The 13,716-nt window shown below is 41.9% G+C and overlaps 1 protein-coding gene across 2 annotated transcripts; it reads left to right on the top strand.

The window, feature by feature from the left end:
* Positions 1–1,794: 1,794 nt before the first annotated feature.
* On the top strand, positions 1,795–13,016 carry tefa (TEF transcription factor, PAR bZIP family member a). Of its 2 annotated transcripts, none has more exons than XM_084485482.1 (4): positions 1,795–1,935; positions 7,116–7,490; positions 9,048–9,268; positions 10,471–13,016. In XM_084485482.1, exons 1-4 carry the CDS (start codon positions 1,878–1,880, stop codon positions 10,684–10,686), a joined length of 870 nt encoding a protein of 289 aa, XP_084341608.1. In that variant the 5' UTR covers positions 1,795–1,877; the 3' UTR covers positions 10,687–13,016. The 2 variants fall into 2 exon arrangements, with proteins under 2 accessions (XP_084341608.1, XP_084341607.1); XM_084485481.1 differs by lacking the exon at positions 1,795–1,935 and adding an exon at positions 6,251–6,580.
* The last annotated feature ends 700 nt before the right edge of the window (positions 13,017–13,716 follow it).

Consider the following 13,716-nt stretch of genomic DNA (forward strand, 5'->3'; position numbering starts at 1 on the left):
TTACTCAAACGGAGGAGACTCGGTCTTCCCCACGACCGTGGCCCACCTGTTGTGTGCATTTGGTTGGCAATGTTTTTTCTTCCTTGCTCTAGAGGGAGCCCAGCTGATTGGCTGATACTAACCACTGCCAAGCATAGAGAATGGCCCTAAGGCCTGTGGTCTTGCGTGTTAATTGTACCCAAGAGAATGGAGAGATATGAACAGAGAGGAGGTGGGGGATTTGTTCTGTTTAGGGTCGCCTGCATTACAGTCCTGCAAGGTGTAGCCATTAACTGTCTTTTGGATTTAAGTTGTAATGGGATAGCTTATGCTAGAGATTATGCTGTATTTTGGGAAAATTACAGATTTGACACAGAAATTATGACTGAACACATTTGATTTCAATCCTGCCTAACTGAAAAGTTATTTAACTTGGATGTCTTTTATATAATTGTTTTCAGGAGATGAATCTGAATCATGAATCTTCAAACCCTCAGTTCACTTGACCTATTGTATCATCCTTTTGGCTTTACAAATGGCCGCATCGTCCTTATGTTCTATTCTATCATGGACTGATCTCATGCATCCAACAACACTTTGTCTTTGTTTACTTGTTCTCTTGTTTTTCCAAACTCATCCCTCCTGCACCCACTGACACCCCACATTCTTAATTCCATCCCCACCAACACACACACACACACACCTGACGCCGGCCACCCAGATGAAAATCCATGTGAACCTAGTTTTGTTTTGTTTATTATCAGTGGTTATTTGATGGTCGGATTAGCTTCCAGCGACTCCGATAAGAGCGAAGCAGGGTTTTAAGAAGTGGAAAAAAAACAAAGCCTTTTTTTGTACTGTACTTATACGTTTGTTTCTTTTTTGCTTTTGTTGTATTCGTTTGTCTTTGTTTCATCCTCTATCCTCCGTGGTTGGAAGTGAATCATGGTCAAACAAGTGGACCAAATCTCTTGAAAGCATTTAATAAACGGAGTGTTTTAGAAAAATAACTCCTGTCGTTTTTTTTGATTTCTGCATAATTCAAACAGATGTTCTCATCTGGGCCTCTTGACTTGTGTTGCATAGACCTGCAAATAATTCCGCATTCCTGTGGGAAACTTTCATTAGTATAGCTGTATATGATAAATATATTCAAAATTAATTGTTTTGGAAGTCAAATGAATGGTGACATTCAGAAATCAGAAGCGATATAAAAATTAAATATTTTATTTGGATGAGAGCTGCAATTAGGAAATAGTAGTTCGAGTGTTTTTTAAATTAAAAGTTGTACATGCACAATGACAATACATTCTTCCAAGCGCTAAATGTGTATCATATTCTTGGCCTACTCTATCAAACTAAATGCTAAGGTAAGCTGGTACATTATCAATCCAAGAAGGAGAATTAGAGGAGTACTAGCTTATTAGTAATATTCCCCATTTAAAAGCGACACAAGCGCAACAGTTGGAGGTGACAGAGTTGAGAGCATGGACCTTTAAAGATAAGATTGAGACACTGAGCAGCTAGGATGGCGTTTATGTAGGCGTTCTGTTCTTGGATAGCTGTCAAGGGATTGGCTCTGACTGAGGTTGTGTAAAGCATTGTACCAATCATAACTCGTACCGTGGTTGCTAATGTAAGTGTTGAGGCCATACACGAGCGGTATTGGTTAAAGCTGTAACACATTCTAAGGAGGCGTGGTAGGTTAAGTAACTTCGGTGTACTCACGAGTCCGGTTTAGGGTTAATGTTCGTTAGGAAAAAAAATCGATGAATGTCTTGATTTACTGTCAGGGTTTGTAGTTTTCTTAGTAAAGTAATTTATAGATTCACATCATTTGGCTATTGCCGTCCACCAGGATTTTGTCGGCCTATAATTGACTTTGGAGGTTCAACAAAATGAGTTTCAAAACTATTTTTGATTTCCCGTTTACTATTCCGGATTTTCCTGATAATGGTAAGGTGTTTTCTGAGCTAAACGTGCATTCGCTGTTATGTTGCATTAGTGTTCCGAGATGCCAACGTTGATTATGAGACTTGCGCTTATTGTAATGATAGTTTTCTTCTGTTCATTTGGCCGACATCTTTACTTTTTTCTTAACTTCAGTTGGCCTACAGGTTTGTTATCTCATTGAATGTTTATGGTAAATGCATAGGGTACTGTGTTAAATGTGAACAGGCGTTTGTGTTATGTGATCTAAAATACATCGACCCTGCGTCCCCTCAACTCAATCACTTAATGCAGTTATTCCGTTCAGTCTTGCTTATTTATTTGTTTATTGACAGCTAGTTTGTTAATTTACGTGTTTACCGGTAGGCCTGTTGTTTCCTTTGTTTGTTTGTAAAAAAAAATGCATTTAAATTGTTTTATGTGTTTTAGCCACTCTAGCCTTATTGTCTTCTGTGTTGTGAGTCATAAATGTTTATGACATATATTTTAAAAAGCTGAAAGCTTTCAGAAAGAGTGTGCTGTTGGTTTTTGTGCTTGTTTTGTGCATGCCTAATGGACCGGCATGGCCGGGTTTCCATCGATAACGAGAACAACGTCTAAATACCAACAAGATTAATACATCTTCCCCATGTCAAAGTTGTTGTCTACAGGGGTAGAGGGAAACACATTTGTAACACACGCAGATGTTGGCATTGAGACGGCGCTCCTGCCATAAATGAATCCAACGTGATCTCAAAGTAATTTGAACAGACCTCCCTTGTGACTGTCAGGGAGGTTACACTGGTTACACATGGTGTGAAACGATGATAGTGTCTGATAGTATAGTTACGCTGCTTAATTGTATATGTTCATATATGGCCAATAGGTATGGTACCTTGGTGAAGTTAGTTTTATGTTGGATATTCGACAGATATTCGGATATTCATTTTGGCTTGATCAGCAATCCCATTCATTTCCTATGGAAAATTGCTTTTTTGCTCAATAGCTTCCGAGTTATGGGACCCAGACACCCCAAACCAATGCAAACCTGTCCTGCTATGTGATACTAACAAGACACACCTCACTAAAAAAATCATATTTTGCATCATCTGAATTTTTTAAGAATCAGTAGGCGCATTGCAATTTTGGGAAAATGGCCTGCAAGACATATAGTGTAGTGCGTCTTATTACTGCTACTTAGCAGAACAGATTTACATTGGTCTGGGGTGTCTGGGTCCCATAACTCGGAAGCTATTGAGCAAAAATTCATTTTCCATAGGAAATGAATGGGATTCTTAAATTCTTATTCGTTGTTTCTTCTATTTGTCTGTAACTCATGCTCCAATCTTTCATCGATTGATGCGGATGTTGTGGATGCAACGGAATATATGATGCATCGCTGCAGCAACATTTAAGATGATCGCGAAGAGTTCTGCCAATTCTGCCTCCGTTGCTGTCTGCGGTCAGACCAAAACACACCTGAGTGACAGGGGTCATCCTGCGAACCTCGCCCCTACGTCATATCCCGCCCCTTGCAAGCCAGCCCCCCTTAACCGCCCGTTGATTCTACTGATGTCTGCGCGACAATGTCATGATCTTAGGTCATGATCATATATATGGATGGAGGATGTGTGTGTGTGTTATCGGTATCGGCCTTTAGGAGCTGAAAGTTATCGGTATTGGTTAAAAAAAAAGTTGTCGTGCATCAGAAAAGAAAGAACCGGAAGAACATAGTGTGACGTCATGGTGAATTGCCGTATACTGCGGCCGAAGATGCCCACCATGCAACGTTGACTTTGTAGCGGGCGCTGCTGATTTGGTGTGAATGAGCCTTAAACCCAAGGGGCTTACAATAAGATTAGAAAGAATGCACAAGTATGTTTAATGGTCGCTCATTGAACAACAATTTAAATTTAAAAGCAGGATTAGAAAAATAGATGGGGTGTGATAGGCTAGGATTGCATTGAAACAATCATTTCAATGGCAAGGGATTCATTAAGGATGTATAATCTTATCCTACCAGTGATTAGTAGATGTCTAGATGGGTGTGTCTCAGCTATAGCTTATGACGTTTCCTATCTCTTCCTTCCAGTTCACTAGTGATGCATTTGCTCAGCATATCCATCTGGGAACCTTCCGTTTGAGAACTTTTGGGAAGGGGCAAAAATACTGGTTAGCTCAGCAAGCGGCTCCAAATTTTCTTCATCGCAGACTGATCTGCGAGTAATGCTGCTATCCATTTGGCCTTTTGTGCTGGTACGCCGAAAAGTGTTCCAGTAGTCTTTTGTGTGCGACGAGTGGGAGAATAATGGACGCCTGGAGGTGGCAGCAGTAGTAGCAGGCTAGTCATTGTTGTTAGCATCATTAGGCTCTTTAGCAAACCAGCTCGAAAACAAAACTTAACATTGTAGCCTATTGCACGCACAGCAAGACCGTGCAATGCATACATTGGTGACCGGATTAAAGCAGCAATGTAATCAAGTGCGTAAGAGCAGTGTACATCGACATTAACGACACCAACGTGGAACAAAGAGAAAGAAAATACATCTCAACTTTATTAACTACGGGCGCAGCCATCTTCGTTTGTCGAGCATCACGGGGATCATTCACGACTCGTGTACTCATCAGAAACCCAAGTGGGAGCTTGATATCCCCAAAGAAAAGGAGGCGTGCCTCAATGCCACAAGAAAGCTGGGAGATCCAACTGGGATGGTGGGCATACCATACAAATGGATAGCACCATAAATACAATGGAGCTTGCGAGATCAGGATGGTCTCACGAGGCTAATGTTTTTGAAAGCACCCCATAGAAGTTATTGTGGCTAGTCAACAAAACTGTGCCGTGACTGGTGTGTTCATAGATAGGTGCACACACAGCCTTTGTTTACTGTAGTCTACATGGGAACATGGATGTTGGTTCCATGTTGATTTAACTGGCGCACCCTTGGTCCTGTTTAGTTTCCTTGAAGAAGATAAGGAAAATAAAACTAATACAAAACCAATAATAATATTAACTCTCGAACCCTAACCCTCACATATATAATTGTATACATAAAAGTTAAATGAGTCAAGATTCAAACCATATGTAAGGCAAGACACAAAGTATCAGTTTACAGCATGTATTAAATTATGTTAAATATAATACGCATATTTACCAAGCAGTATGCTATTGCCCTTCCACCTGATCAATGTTACTTGATCAACTTTAATCATCAAATTAAACTGATGAATCAACTGGTCTAAACACAAAAAGAATGACTGCTCTCTGTGTGGGACAGAGTTGGCTAGTTCTGGTCTGGCATTTGAAGTATGACATTTAAACACATCACATCTATATGAGCATTTGTATGTGTCCTATAGACACCTAGATTAACTAGAAAGCCGCCAAATATATTATGGTAAATGTATTTCGTTGTTGAACGTAGGTTGTCCGTCAGCACTAAATGTAGGACCTTTTAAATGGCTCATTATTATTCGCCGAAGGCCAAGTTAATACCACCTCAGGCTCCACTACTAAGTGAATAATTGTTTTAGTATGTACTACACGTGAACATTCAAAATAAATGTAACACTTTTTGCCGGGATTTATTTTTTTTATTAGCGTGACGAGACGACCGTCACGCGAGGAAAACAATATCCTGAGTTTGAGATCTCAATCATGGGATATTGCCCAATATCCCGAGATAGCGAACCATCTTAGGAGGTTCACGTGTAGCATATATTTAAGCCATTTATAAAGAAGAAGAAATGGCCAAGAATAGACAACCAACAGCTGCCTGTCATTAACGTGTGTTCCATATAACTTCTTGACACCCAGGGCCATTCCTGCTTTGCATTATGTATGCGAAGCCCATTGGTTAAACGAGACGGGGTAGGAGACGAAACGAGACGGAGTAGGAGACGCCTGCACATGCGTTTCCACGTGATTTTTCCGATGAAGAACATAGTCCTCTGTTGTCAGCCTCCGTAACCTATGTAACTGTGCATCTCTATGATGAAACGTAAATTACTGAAACATATCGGCCTATGTCGGACCATGGTTGAAGTAAATCCTGACTGGACAATACAAATAATTCATACTAGGTTGTGTTTTTAACTAGACTAAATTTTCGGCTCAACGTACCGTGTTTAACAGTACATAACATTTACCCTCATTAACCCGTTCCTCATATATATGTATAGTAAAAAGAGTGGTATATAACTCTGACGACCAATCGGCTCTCTGTTTGCTCAAAGCCCGCCCCTTTTGAGCAGCAAAGTTCTTCATATTCATGTGTCGAGGGGGAAGCGCCTATCGACGCCGCCGGTTGCTGTGTTTTATTCAGATAAGAGGTGCGGTTTACCCCGATGGAAAATACCCTTTCTGTAGAGTAGTATAGTGGTGTCCGACGAGGTATTGACCAACACCGCCGTAGTACAACTATATTCTGGATTTATACTGCGCCAAGTAGTGCCACACACATCGATCTGGGTCCTCAGTACCGTGTCGTGGTGGGGAGGTCGCCGAGTATCCTATTTTCCTCAAATAATCCTAAAGAACAAAGAAAAATGTCAGGGGAGCCGATAACAATAACAATGGAAACTACCAATAGTGGTGGCCTGGGTTCGTTCCCGTTGGTTTTTAAGAAGATAATGGACGTACCCCCGCCGAACTTACTAGAGGGAGACGACGGTGAGTTCTCGTCAGGAATGTCGTGAAGGTGGACGGAGTTGCTGAGAGCCCACTCCACCATTCAGTAGCGTAAATGACATGATAAATGTCTTTCATGTATTTCTCTTTGTAACTAGTCGATTCGTCAAGTTGATAACAATAAGCATGAATGTCTAGAGTTAGGAGTATTGCATTATGATACATAGTAGGCTACGTGCCATTAAAGTCATAGTTATTGTATTAATATTATAATTAATGTATTATTATTGATAAAATGTGTGCATTGTATCGCGTTTGCATTCGATAGTTTTCCCCATAGCCACTTAGAAGGTATCGTCCCTTGTAAGACAACGCCACGTGACGTTGTGTTTCATGTCGAGTATGCCTCTAGTCCTTTAACCAAATGTACACAAGATGCAATCGTGGTGACACGTGTGAGAGACTACTTGTACGAGGAAATATTTGGTCATTTCGGAGAGATAATCCCTGGTTAATGATCATCTCTGACTCATCTTATTTCTGACTGCCTATTGTTTTTGTCTGTTTGCTCATCTAGATTCTGACAAGGATAAGCTTCGTCTGGATGACAACCTGGACATGGGTGGAATCGACATTGGGCCTTCGGCCGCCCTGACCCCGGCCATCTGGGACAAGACCATCCCATACGACGGAGAGAACTTCCACCTGGAGTACATGGACCTTGAGGAGTTCCTCTTGGAGAACGGGATCGCCAACGCTGCCGCAGCCTCTGACGACTCTGACATGGGCAGCTCAGGCGGATGCTCCCCGAAGAAGTCTCCCAAAGCCCGAGCAGCGATGGCCCCCAAGGGTCCTTTGACCCCAGCCACCCTGCTGCCCACCGTGGCACTTGACCAGTCTGAGGAGGTCATCAGCACCAGCGAGCTGGATGTTGAGTCTGAGATCTGCATAGGTGAGTGGGGGCACGTCAGGAACCGTAGATTCCTGGAGAGTCCAACACTGAGTTGGAGAGGCATACAGGGAGCCAGGGAAAATATAAGTGGACTAGTTTGCAACACATTCCCTTTATAAAGAACAGGTTGGTTGGTAAGCTTCACCCACAAGGGACAGGAAAAAAACAAAAAACAGGAGACATCAAGTCTGGTCTATGAGAACAATGTGCTTTTGTCTATGTCCGTTTTTTTGTAATTCAATAACCAGCAACATTTTATTTAGTAGGCGGAGTAAGGTTATCTGAAATGCTTTGAAGCTCGATTCCTATTGTAGTTTTTCACTTGGCATCAAGTCTATCTTTTGTTGTCTATGTCTTTAGTTTATGCACTTGGCAGTATGTCTTTTAATGTACGTACTTATTTTACGTTGTACGTCCTGCCACTTAAAAGTAAACTCTGTTGTAAACAAGAAGGGGTTAACCTAGCAATTGTAAATGCTTGGCACTTGTTCCTATCAATATCTTTACTGTACCAACTACGATATATTGTTTCTCTTTCTTCTGACAAATGTACTGATTGTAATTCGCTTTGGATAAAAGCTTCTGCTAAAGGCCCTAAATGTAAATGTAGTTTATAGCCACATAAAGGAGAATTCAGGTATTTTGAACATTGAGCCCCCTTTCTAGTTTGTCTACGATGAAATAGAGTGGTTGACACCGAAATTTTGACTATTGGTCCTGTCTCGGGTATTTGGCTCATTTCAAATTGCCCCTGCCTCCTTCAGAATGGCTGGCTACGGGCATTCACAAACCTGTCCTTAAAACAACCCTAAACGTTCGTTTTCAGAAATGTGCAACTCACCGAGTGGTTAGTGGTGTTCGTTGATGTTTCAAATCAAGTATCGTAGCGAAATACAGTTTATGTTTTATTTGGCATTTTGTAAATACATTGATTTCTGTTCGCTCGGTTCTAGCCCTACTGTTGAGACGGAGAACCGAGCGAAAAGACTGCAACCAAACGTAAACAGCCCTCTTTTCCGTTTCCGGTTCCGGTTCGGTTTACAATTGGATTTACAAAATGTAAAATAAAACACGACAAACTGTATTTTGCTATGATACTTGATTTGGAACATCAACGAACACCACTAACCACTCGGTGAGTTGCACATTTCTGAAAACATCCTAGACAAACCAGAAAGGGGCCTCAATGTTCAAAATACCGTAATCTGGAGCGACGCCTCCTCTATTCCTTAGCTTTCCTTAGCTTGTGTTTTGCAAGGCTGGAGTGTTCTAACTCTGGTGGTTGGTGCCCACCGAGAGCGCTTCTGTTATTCAACCACTTACATGTCAACATGTTATTGAAGCAGCGCTGCACAGGGTGGAGAAAGCTTTCCAGAACACCTCACCCTGTGTATATTGAGATCGGTTCATGGAACACTTAATACTTTTGTAGTCGCTTCAATATTTACTCCACACACAAATGGTTCTCAGCCTAAGCTGGGGGTCACTTTTATTCAGAGCACATGCTAAACGCCACGTGGGCTGAAGCTGCATTTGGGTGATCCTGTGTTTGTCCAGAGGTGAGCTCAGACCCGGCCAGGTTGACCCCCGAGCCCACGGACCCCGAGGACATCGAGGTGGACATCCCCTTTGAGCCGGACCACACAGACCTGGTGCTGTCCAGTGTGCCCGGCGGCGAGCTGTTCAACCCCCGCAAACACAAGTTCACAGATGAAGACCTCAAGCCCCAGCCCATGATCAAGAAGGCCAAGAAGGTGTTGGTTCCCGAGGAGAGGAAGGTGCGCTTGTGTTTTGGGTTTTCTAAATTTTATTTTATTTAACCTTTATTTATCCAGGTGAGTCCTATTGAGACCATTAGCCTCTTTTTCAAGGGAGCCCTGACATACAGACATAAAGATATTGCACAAAAAACATGATAAAGCATAGACATTACACAAAAATACGATGAAACATAGAATCAGAGCACATAGACATTGCACAAAATTTGACAAAACACAAAAACAGAGCACAGAAAAGACAGGTTCAACAAAACATACTTAACACTGGGAATATTAGATTACAAGAACTAGGTAAGACAGATAACGCATAAAAAACACTGAAACACACTGCAAGGTTTGTTTAGTGAAAAAGCATTTACAACTCTCAGATCTAAAGTGTTTGAGTATTTTTTTTAAATCGTTAAGAGGAATTGCAACAGATAACTTCCGATCTTTTTGAAGGAGATTCCAGCACCAGGGAGCCGCATAACTAAAAGCTGTCGCCTAGCTCAGTCAGTGTTCTTGGAGTGTCTAAGAGTATACAATTATTTGAACGCAAACTATAAGATGAGTGCATTTGGGACAAAAGATCAGAAAGATATGAAGGCAATTTGCCAATAATACCTTTTATAAATAAAAATATGCCAATGGGTCCATCTGTGTAATGAGAGAGAGCTAAAACCAGTCGACTCGACGTGTAGGGTTGTTGAGGCAGCATTTATGTATAAGATGTCGCCATAATCCAATACAGAAAGAAAGGTGGCATTTACCAGTGTCTTTCTAGCTTGAAAATGCCAAGGAACACTTCCTTGTAGGAATGTTCCTACTTGGCAACACACACAAACATTCCCCTCAAGAGGAAGAGATGATTATTTGTATCCAAAAACAAATTCAAGTCCAAATGAGATGTTAATATTCTAACATCGCAAGCATCCTTTAACTTGTCAGATGTGATCACAATCTGATAACTATGTGACCATATTGCATATTGCATATTGACTCAAGGACGCCTATAGGTTGGGCTACAGATATGGGGATCAAACCCAGTACACAGTGTAGTTGTTCTGTGATCAAACACACTAACCACTACACCATCCGACAATGAAATAGTATATCTCTGCTTGTGAGTCTTTCAATATTGTAGAGACCCAGAGGAAACAGTCAAATAATCTCCCCTGTTTTCATTTGAACCGTCTGTCTCCACCCCTTCCCCCCCCCCCCAGGATGAGAAGTACTGGCATCGGCGGAACAAGAACAACGTGGCAGCCAAGCGTTCCCGTGACGCGCGCCGCCTGAAGGAGAACCAGATCACGGTGCGCGCTGCATTCCTGGAGCGCGAGAACTCAGTGCTGAGGTCGGAGGTCGCTGAGCTGCGGAAGGAGTGCGGGCGGTTCAAGACCACGGTGGACCGCTTCCAGGCCAAATACGGAGCCCTGTAAGAGACCCCAAACGCCCACCCCAAGACCCTGTCATGTACACATGGCACATTGTTGCACACGTGCTCACACCAGTCTCCCACTATATTAAATAGTATATTTTATTTTGTTTTAGAAAAGATAATGCAGCCAGCTCAAAGGTCAATATTTAGTCACAGGTTGAAAACTATGAATGTCTTCCATGGTTGCTTCACTTCAATAATGTGTAATGCTGGGATTATGTTGTTTCCCAAATTGTGTGGCAAAGAATGAAATGTTTATCTACATTTGTTTTGATAAATGAAGAAGATAGCGTAGATCTGATGAGGTTTAGTAAATAAAGAAAAGGGAAACTATAAGTTACAGCTTTATGACTGCCCCTTTCTATATAAAAATTTTCACAGGTTTTTAAGTGGACCTGTGGCAGAGCCCGTGGGCCAGGGCCCCGTTTCCCGATAACGATGGATCCACACTTGTATGATCATTCTTATGAAGGATCTTTCGATGCGTCGTAAAATTTTTTCGAGCGTTTCCCGAAACACCTCTTAACGTGCGTACACCCAATACCACGGAATGTCCAGCTGGTGACTCCACTGAGGCTAAGGTAACGATACTCTTAGCGCTCTACGAATGCCCATGGAGCCCTCGTTAGCTACAAGGGTTTTAACGACGTTCGTTATGCAACGATGCTTTCGGGAAACGGTGTGAAAACTCTACGATGCTCGTATGATGAAATTTATGAACCACGTAGGCTAACGATGCTTTCAGGAAACGGGGCCCAGGACTGATTTATTAATGTATCGTTTGCTGTTCAATTGAAATTATTAAATGGGGGTCATTTATTTGGACATTCGATTTATTACTATAACAAAAGGAAAAAAAACAGCTTGAAAAATCTTGGTTAATAACTGCTGATGCTGATAAAGTCACTGGGTCTACATCTTTATCAATTGTTTTAATTGTACATCTTCTTGCCTTCCCTATCACACAACACTGAGACTCAAGTCATTTGTAATGACAACCTCCGTTTTTAACAGTTTTGTTTTTTTACCCACTTTTGACTTTTAAGTAGGCTATTTTAAGAGGCAAGTTATGCCGCTTTTCCACGACAGTACCAGCTGACTCGACTCGCCACACCTTTTTTGTGTTTCCATTGGCAAAAAAAGTACCTGGTACCGGGTACTTTTTTTTTTTGTACTACCTCCGTTGAGGTTCCAAGAAGGTACTTTTGTGTGACGTAAACAGGCTGCTGGCAACTGATTGGCCATCGGCTGTAAATGGGAATAATCACTCAAAGTTAAGTTGTGTCCGGCGTGGTTGGAGTCCACGAACCCGCTCCCGAGGGGGACACTGATCAGCGTTTCGCCGTGTGTGTCGCTCCTTTCCCGGGGCTAGAGTTAGGCTGTGCGTGGTTGTGTGTGTTTGGCGTGGCTGGAGTCCAGCTGGATCAGCGTTTCGCTGTTTCGTTTTAGTGTCGTTCCTTTCCCAGGGCTCGAGTTTCGCCTCCATCAACGTTACTGTATGACAACAATAGACGCGCAGTCATTGCGCTTTTTATTTTATTTTATTTCTCATCATAACCTTTCCCGGTAATCAGGAAATAGTCTTGATCAGATTCAGATTTCCCGGGAATCGCGTCTCCCGTGATTAAAACCTAATGACGACCCGCCCATGGTGGAGAGGTTATTTTCTACGACCCGCTCACATTGAAGAGGTACTTTTTTAGATTGAAACGCGACATGCCTGGAAGCAAACTGAGTCGAGTTGAGTCGAGCTGATACCTACTGTCGGTGGAAAAGCGACATTATGTCCGAAGATGTATAACCTCACAACTCAAACAACTCATATCATAAGCCTTGACACTGAGTTCTAGTTAGTCTGGTCCAACAATAGGGTTTGTCACACTTGAAACAGTCAACTCTATCTGTATTGGTTGTCTTTTCTGTAATGGTATATGTAGTATTTTTGCATGCCTTGTAAATAACTTTAGATCTATAGTTTTAAGGGATGTGTTTCAGGGATATTTTTCAAATGTTGTAAGACTGTTTGTGCATATGGGGGATATTAGCCTTGCTTTCGGCATTAGATAAAATTTATTGCCAGTCCAGCCTACAATGTTATTCAGAAGTTACTCACTCAGCGGTAGCCCTTTTATAGTTGTGGAACTGGGCCTTGGATCAGAACTTGAAGTACATTTTGTTGGATAACTGCATAACTTGGATAACAGCTCTCACACATTTGGATTGATTTTGTATTTCAGATTTGACTTTTATCAGGATCCTTTCAGGAAAAAAGTGTACTTTCACTGTCAATGCACTACTTGGTTTACAATACAAATAAAATAAAAAAGCCTACTTTGTTTTGTGCAACTAGAACTCAGCCTTCATGAATTTTGTTTTGGTCTTGCATCAGATTTCTAACTAAACTACCAGGTTAATACAGTGTACACTTTGCCGTTATAAAACTTAACTGAAGCCGAAATAAGCTCACACATACTGTCAGCTGAATAGACATTCTTAAGGCTTTGCCTGAACTTAGACAAAAATAGCTTAGTTATATTATGTGGTTTAACCAGTGGCAATGCGCCATATTTTCCATATTTGGACTAGTTGTATGATAACACATCAGGCCCTGTTGAAGTACTGTATGTTTATGAAGCGGACAGCTATAAGGCTAGTTGCTGCATCAAAGTTACACCATTTAAACAAGATAAAAAAGCTTGATGTCCCATTCATCATATATGCATTGCTTTAAGAATGCATTTAAATCCACATGCAAAGGAACCATAACATGTTCCCCCCGGTCCGCTCCCTCCAACCCCCGGGTCACAACCAGCCCTGCACCCCCCTGCTACTCTCCCTGCTACTCCTCCCCTCCTCCCCCCCACCTCATTACAGATCCTGTTCTGGACCCCCTGCAGTTTGCGTAGAGCCAATAGATCCATGGACGACGCCGTGAACATGGCTCTGCACCACGTGTTGGAACATCTGGACACTGCAGGGAACTACGCCAGGATCCTGTTGGTGGACTTCAGTTCAGCCTTTAATACAATCC

The sequence above is a fragment of the Micromesistius poutassou genome (genome assembly GCF_964030765.1).
Source record: "Micromesistius poutassou genome assembly, chromosome: 21".
Classification (NCBI taxonomy): Eukaryota; Metazoa; Chordata; class Actinopteri; order Gadiformes; family Gadidae; genus Micromesistius; species Micromesistius poutassou.